This window comes from Arachis ipaensis, chromosome B1, assembly GCF_059453495.1.
Source record: "Arachis ipaensis isolate K30076 ecotype BB chromosome B1, ASM5945349v1, whole genome shotgun sequence".
In the NCBI taxonomy this organism is placed as follows: Eukaryota; Viridiplantae; Streptophyta; class Magnoliopsida; order Fabales; family Fabaceae; genus Arachis; species Arachis ipaensis.
This window is the reverse complement of record NC_142436.1, coordinates 137,728,504-137,735,787: the sequence shown is the minus strand read 5'-3', so window position 1 is coordinate 137,735,787 and position 7,284 is coordinate 137,728,504. Positions and strand designations below refer to the sequence as shown.

At 49.3% G+C, this 7,284-nt stretch overlaps 1 protein-coding gene across 1 annotated transcript; it reads left to right on the top strand.

Moving 5' to 3' along the window:
• The first annotated feature begins 915 nt into the window (after positions 1–915).
• On the top strand, positions 916–2,470 carry LOC148578553 (uncharacterized). Its single transcript, XM_088503095.1, has 2 exons — positions 916–2,230; positions 2,331–2,470. Exons 1-2 carry the CDS (start codon positions 916–918, stop codon positions 2,468–2,470), a joined length of 1,455 nt encoding a protein of 484 aa, XP_088359221.1.
• Positions 2,471–7,284: the final 4,814 nt, after the last annotated feature.

The window sequence follows — 7,284 nt, the reverse complement described above, 5'->3', positions numbered from 1 at the left end:
AGCCGACCTGGACGCCCGCCAAGACGACCAACCCAGGCCAAAACCAGAAGGAGACATGGAAAAGCTACAAATAGGGCCAACCAAGGAAGAATACACCTTCATTAATAGGAGCCTCCCATACGATCTTAAAGAAGAACTCTCCCAACTCCTGAAGCAAAATAGAGACTTGTTCGCATTCACACCAGCCGACATGCCGGGAATAAACCCCAACCTAATGTCCCACCGGCTAGCCGTGGACCCCAAAGCTAAACCAGTGGCACAAAGGAGACGAAAAATGTCATCAGACCGAGCCGCCGAGGTCAAAAAGCAAGTTAAAGCCCTACTCGAAGCCAACTTCATCAGAGAACTCCCCTACACGACATGGTTGGCCAACGTTGTACTAGTGAAAAGTCTAACGGGAAATGGCGAATGTGCGTCGACTACACGGACCTCAACAAAGCCTGCCCAAAGGACGCCTTTCCCTTACCAAACATCGACGGACTAGTAGATGCCGCATCCGGCCACCGATACCTCAGCTTCATGGACGCGTATTTCGGCTACAACCAGATCCCGATGCACCGCCCAGACGAAGAAAAAACAGCGTTCATCACCCCAGACGGGACATACTGCTACACAGTGATGCCCTTCGGCCTGAAGAACGCAGGAGCCACCTATCAAAGACTCGTCAACAAGATATTCCAAAACCTATCCGGAAACAAACTAGAAGTCTACATAGACGACATGCTCGTCAAAACCGAATCCGGCGAGCAACTCACCGACGACCTCAAGGTCATAATGAACACCCTACGGAAGCACCAAATGCGACTCAACCCGGCAAAATGTGCCTTCCGGATGGAGGCAGGGAAGTTCCTCGGCTTTATGATCACGCAACGCGGAGTTTAAGCAAACCCGGAGAAATGTCGCGCCGTCCCCGAAATGACGAGCCCAAAAAATGTTAAAGACATCCAAAAGCTCACCGGCCGATTGATGGCGTTATCACGCTTTCTCGGGGCATCGGCCCAAAAGGCGATCCCCTTCTTCAAATTAATGAAAAAAGGAGCCCCTTTCAAGTGGGAAACGGAATGCGAAGAAGCATTCCAACATTTCAAGAGAGTCTTAGCGGAACCACCAATCCTCGCCAAACCCCAAACAGGGGAAACACTCTACCTATACCTCTCCATAACGGAGGAGGCACTCGCAGCAGCGCTCATCTGTGAAAACGAGAAAAAAGAACAAAAACCTGTATACTTCATAAGCAGAGTCTTACAGGATGCGGAAGCTCGCTACTCACGCTTAGAAAAACTAGCCTTCACACTCCTTACAGCCTCCCGACGCCTACGACAATACTTCCAGGCCCATTCTGTGATGGTTCGAACCGACCAGGCGGTTAAGCAGGTACTACAAAAACCCGACCTAGCAGGCAGAATGCTAGCATGGTCCATCGAACTATCCCAGTTCGATATCAGGTTTGAACCCCGATACGCGATCAAAGCACAAGCCATGGCCGACTTTATCGCCGAAATGACACCAGGAAACTCCACCCCCGAATCATGGAGGCTACACGTTGACGGCTCCTCGAACATCACTTCCGGAAGCGCCGGAGTCATTCTTGAAAGCCAAAATGGAGTCGTGATCGAACAGTCAGTACGATACGATTTCCCGGTCTCAAACAACCAGGCAAAATACGAGGCCCTCTTAGCAGGCCTAGCTTTAGCCCGGGAGGTCGGAGCAAAAATCCTAGAGGTAAATACCGATTCCCAAGTAGTCAGCTCCCAAATTAACGGAGACTACCAGACACGAGATCCCCTACTCCAACAATACCTCGCCAAGGTAAACAAATTAAAAGAAGGATTCGAGCACATCACCATACAGCACGTTCCTAGGGAACGAAACGCAAGGGCAGACCTACTTTCTAAACTAGCCAGCACCAAACCCGGACACGGTAGCAAATCACTAATCCAGGAAGTCGTCAAGTCACCTTCCGTGTCAACGACAACCAACGCTCATCTGACATTGTCAAACCAGGGGTCCTTAACCCACCCTATCCTACAGTACCTCCTCGAGGGAACACTGCCGCCAGACCCCAAAGAGGGAAAGCGAATAAAAAGGGAAGCCGCCAACTATACTATTGTCGCAGGACAACTATACAAACACGGATTCTCGCAACCCCTGCTCAAATGTATTGAACCCGGGGACACGGAGTACATACTCTGCGAAATCCACGAAGGCTGCTGCGGCCACCACGTCGGAGGCAAAACGTTAGCCCAAAAAGTCATCAGGGCAGGCTACTTCTGGCCCACAATTATCCGAGATTCCATACAAATAGTTAAAAACTGCGACAAATGTCAAAGGTACGCCAATATCCACCAAGCCGCCCCTCACCAGCTCAGCATCATATCGGCAGAACGGCCGTTCGGCACCTGGGGTATCAACCTCGTCGGGCCTTTCCCTACGGCACCCGGTCAACTCAGGTACCTCATCGTCGCCATAGACTACTACACCAAATGGATCGAAGCCGAACCCCTAGCCTCCATAACGGCAGCCCAATGCCGAAAATTCCTCTAGCGACATATCATCACCCGATTCGGGATCCCCGAGATCGTTATCTTGGACAATGGAACCCAATTTGCTGACAAAAAGTTCAGAGAATTTTTAGAAGGATTACACGTATCTCACCGTTTCAGCTCGGTAGAACACCCCCAAACAAACGGACAGGTGGAATCCGCAAACAAAATAATCGTCAAAGGACTCAAGAAGCGGCTCGACGAAGCCAAAGGACTATGGGCCGACGAACTCGGATCGGTCCTATGGTCATACCGAACCACACCGCAAACGACCACAGAAGAAACACCCTTCCGATTAACATACGGTGTGGAAGCGGTCATCCCGGTAGAAATCGGAGACCCAAGCCCCAGAAAAACGGTCGGCAGTAACGACGAAGAAGCAGAACGAGACCTCATTGACGAGGAAAGAACCATAGCTCATATCAAAGAGCTAGCCCTAAAACAGAGAATCAGCTTAAGATACAACCATGGCGTCATCCGACGAGAATTCACAACCGACGATCTCGTCCTACGACGAAACGACATCGGTCCCCCGACCCCAGGAGAAGGGAAACTCACCCCCAACTGGGAAGGACCATACAGAATCAAGGCGGTAATCGGAAAAGGAGCATACAAACTCGAACGGCTTAACGGCGACGAAGTCCCAAGGACCTGGAACGCCGCAAATTTACGGCGATACTACACCTAGGCCGACCTAACTAGGTCACCCTTTTTACTTGTTTATGTATCTTCCCATTTTACAACTCTCAAATTTGCTTATCTTCCCATTTTACAACTCTTGAAATTGCTTAAGTATCAATCCCGGGTACTCTTTCCCCCCAAAGACGGAGGGTTTTAACGAGGCCCACCCATCAATAAAATTCCATTAAAAGGCTATCCCTAAATTCTTTAATTTTAAGATATCCCAAATACGGAACAAAATTACGGCCACAACTGGGGGACCGATCACCCCCAGGCCCAACACACAGATATCCACAAAAATACGACCACACGACAGTCCGCTCATCCCAAACAGGGAACGAAATAAACCAAAAAATGGAACAGTCTTAAACGGAATATACAAAAAGGCCCGAACGGCCAAAAAAGTCATTTAACGAAATCCGGAGTTACGAAGTCACGGTTACACAGCCCACGGCTAAACCAAAATATCCAAAAAACAAGCCAAGTCTCAAGACAAAAATACAAAATTACAAGAGATAAAGCTACTCGAGGTCGACTATCCGGCCATCACGAACGGCCTTGAACGCTCCCATCACGGACACGTCCACGCCCGGAGCCAGCACCAGGGCCTGTGCCTTCATCGTCTCCTCGGTAGCAGCAATCGCATCCTTAGCATCAGCCAACAACTCCGTTTTCTCCCTCTTCAAGGCAGCAACCTCGGCCTTCAAAGCCTCCGTCTCACCGAGAAGCACGGCAACCTGGGAACCCGCATTAGAAGCCTTTTGCCGCTCCTCACCCAGTTGAGAAAGAAGTGAAGTCTCAACCTCAGAAAGCCGGAGAATCTCTGCCCCGGCCTCCTCAGAAGACTTCACTGCCTTTTCCCTCGCAATCTCGGCAGCCTCAAGCTTCTCCTTCAGCTTAACCATTTCAGCCTGAGAGTGACGGAGTTTCTTATCCAGCAAACCAACTTGAGCCATCACGGGCTCAGCCTTCCGAACAACGACAGCAGACTGAAGGAGGGCACGGTACACCGACTTGGCCTGGAACGAAACATCGCAACCATCAAAAAACGACTTCGTACCAGGAATCAAGTGTTGATCAATAAAACCCGGGGCATCGAAACGACGATCCATCACACTAGGCACCAAACCCTCCTCCTCAAAAGTCTCGCTGCTCGGGTCCTCAGGCCTTTTTCTCTTCCGAGAAGCCTCAGCAGCCGTCACCACGACGACTTCAGGAGAGTTCGCAGGACCAGGAGAAACTTGAGCATCGGCCCGCGCACCTGAGGAAACCACCTCATGAGAAACTGGCTGAGAATCCACGGCAGGATTAGAGACAGGGGTAGAAGGAGACGAAGATCCCTCCTCCTGACCCATCGCGGCCTTCAACCTAGCCAAAGAAGTCAGCCCACCAGCCATCTCAACTGAAAGAAACCAAAGAAAAAATCAAGTTACAAACTCGGGAAAACAAAACATAAAAAATCAGGAAAGAGACAGGGCACACACCGATATACGCCCGACAAGCCTCGGGGTCCCCCATGACATCACGAGGATTCAACGGACGCTCGCCAAACAAATGCCACAAAATGTTGGCGACATCCTTATCCTTCTGGGACAAGCCATCATAGGTGAACTTAGTCAAAACCGACGGGCCAGCCCGGAAATTCCAGTACGTCGGAAACCGGCGGACGCCTTCCGGCGACAACCAAAACGGATGATGCCCCTGAACGGGAGGCACCTTAAAATACTCCCTTTTGAAACCATGAAAGGAATCCTCAAACAACCCAAAAATTCGGCGATGAGGCTGAGCACGGAATGACATATATCCTTTCTTATGCTTCCCTTCTTTAGTCGGGAGAGTGCATAAGAAGAGAAAAAGAAAAATAGGAACAGAAGCCGGAAGGTCGAGATACCGGCACACCAATTCAAAAGACCGCACGGCAGCCCAACTATTCGGATGAAGCTGAGACAGCGCCACGGAACACCGACTCAGCAAATCCTGAACAAACGGCGAGAAAGGAAACCGCACGCCGAGCCGTGTAAACATCGACTCGTAAACCCACATCCAGTCCGGAATAGTGGGCGAATGAAGATTTAAATAACAGACACGCTCGTCGGCATCTGGAAGGGCAAGCTCGTACTGCCGCTCCATCTCACCACCACCACAAATCGCCCCCTGATCACGGAGGCGTTGAAGATCGGCCTCCGTCATCCGTGACGGAACACCCCACACGTCGCTAGTCACCCAAGTGTAGCGAGCGGGGACGCCCCTGGAGGGAGCCACGGGAGCACCAACACCCTCATTTCTCCGCCGATGCATACCTAAAACAGGGAGGAGCACCACCATCAGCCTACCAACCCTACGCAGAAGCAAGAACAGAAACCTACCGCTACTGCCAAAACCAACACGGTGGTGCACCGCCACTACTAACCAAACACAACCACACTCAGCCCCCCCCCCCCCCCCAAAACTTAAATACCACCACAGAAAACACAATGCAGCAAGGAAATAACAAAGCAACGCATGGCAAATACAAAACAGGCATAGCACAAAACAAAAAAGAAGAAAAGCGAAGCACACCAACCTGGAAACGGAGAAAAAAGATCCTGGGGAAGCTTGAGAAGCAGAAGCGGCAAACAAGCACCAGAGAGCAGTAACACAGAGAGAAAAGAAGATTTCTTTAAGAAAAAACGAAAAAAGGAAAAATAAAACAAACGAGGGAATTAAAAGGCCAAAACGGTTACCAAAGGAGGGGGGCAAAAATACACAAATAACCCTAAGACAAGGTAAGGCTCGTAGGGGCAAAAGAGGAAAATGCTCCCTCGCATTAAACACCTCCCTCGAAAATAGAAGCTAATAAAGCACGCCTCGAAGAACGCAACAGACGCAGTAGGCTCGGAAGAGTCACGTCAAACCAAAACGGTCAGACGAACCTTCCAGCAAAAGCCGAGGCCAAGACACCGATCTCACGACGGAGAATCAAACGAACACCCAAGAAAAACTAAAGACCCAGCCCGCAGTCAAATACCACACCTCCCAGCGACAGACCGACCTTGCTCGCTCTCCCGCTGCGGGGGCAACTGTTACGGATCCGGCCCACGGATCCCGGACCCACGGCTAAACTCGAACCCGGTTCCTCGGGTCTGACCCATCTCCGTCTTCCGAAAGGCCCGAAACCGGCCCTCTAGAACTCCTAACCGACTTTCAAATTCAAACATCTCCCTTATCTTAGCCAGATAAGATAAGATAAGATAAGATGTTCACCAACGCCTATAAAATGAGGACCCAAGTCCCTCAGGTATTCATTCATTCCTCACACCTTATACCTCTTAGATCCATTCTGACTTGAGCGTCGGAGTGTCTTTGCAGGTACCTCCCCCCATTGCTCCAGTCAAGTGATCCGGCATTTGCCTCAACCCGCAAGTTCTTGATCTATCTCTCAACCCGTACCAGAGACATCTTGTACAAAATGAAATATGAAGAATTAATGACTGCGTTACAAAGAATTGAAAGATTCAGTTGATCACAGCCACATACATACAAAAAAATTAAACTCTAGCATACAAGAACTCTATCATCATCAACAACCATAATCAACCAAAGTCCCCCAAAGTTTTACTTATGAAGTAGAGCGAAAAAAATGAAAAACAAACCTCATGCAACATTTTGCAAAAAACAGAACATGGTATGTTGAGAGCAACGATTTTGTTACTAACCTGTTTTTGAAGAGATGGTGATTTCCAGGCAATTAGTTTTCACAATGGGAGGCGAAACAAGTAAGAAAAGTTTCAAACTTCAGTTACAGCGACAACCATGGTTCTTCTCTGAGGGTACGTATATGAGGGGAGGAGGAGGAAGAAGAAAGGTCAATTTAGATTTCACTTTTGAAGTGGTTAAGGTTAAGTTTTTGGTTTAACCCCTTTTTCATGTCACACAACGTTGTTTTTAAATATTTTCGGCGCCAAGAGTTAAAGGACGTCGTTTTGACAGTGCCAGATGTCAACTAAAATTGCCAGGTCAGCTTTCCAGTGACGGAAAACAACGAAAGGACCAAATTGAAGCACGCATCAAAATTTTAGGG

What these genes read in the sequence shown, in the direction of transcription:
- LOC148578553 (XM_088503095.1), top strand. Translation starts at nt 916, where the DNA reads ATGACGAGCCCAAAAAATGTTAAAGACATCCAAAAGCTCACCGGCCGA. An exon ending in CTGCGGCCACCACGTCGGAG is followed by an intron (nt 2,231 to 2,330) that starts GCAAAACGTTAG and finishes CAAATGTCAAAG; the next exon opens with GTACGCCAATATCCACCAAG.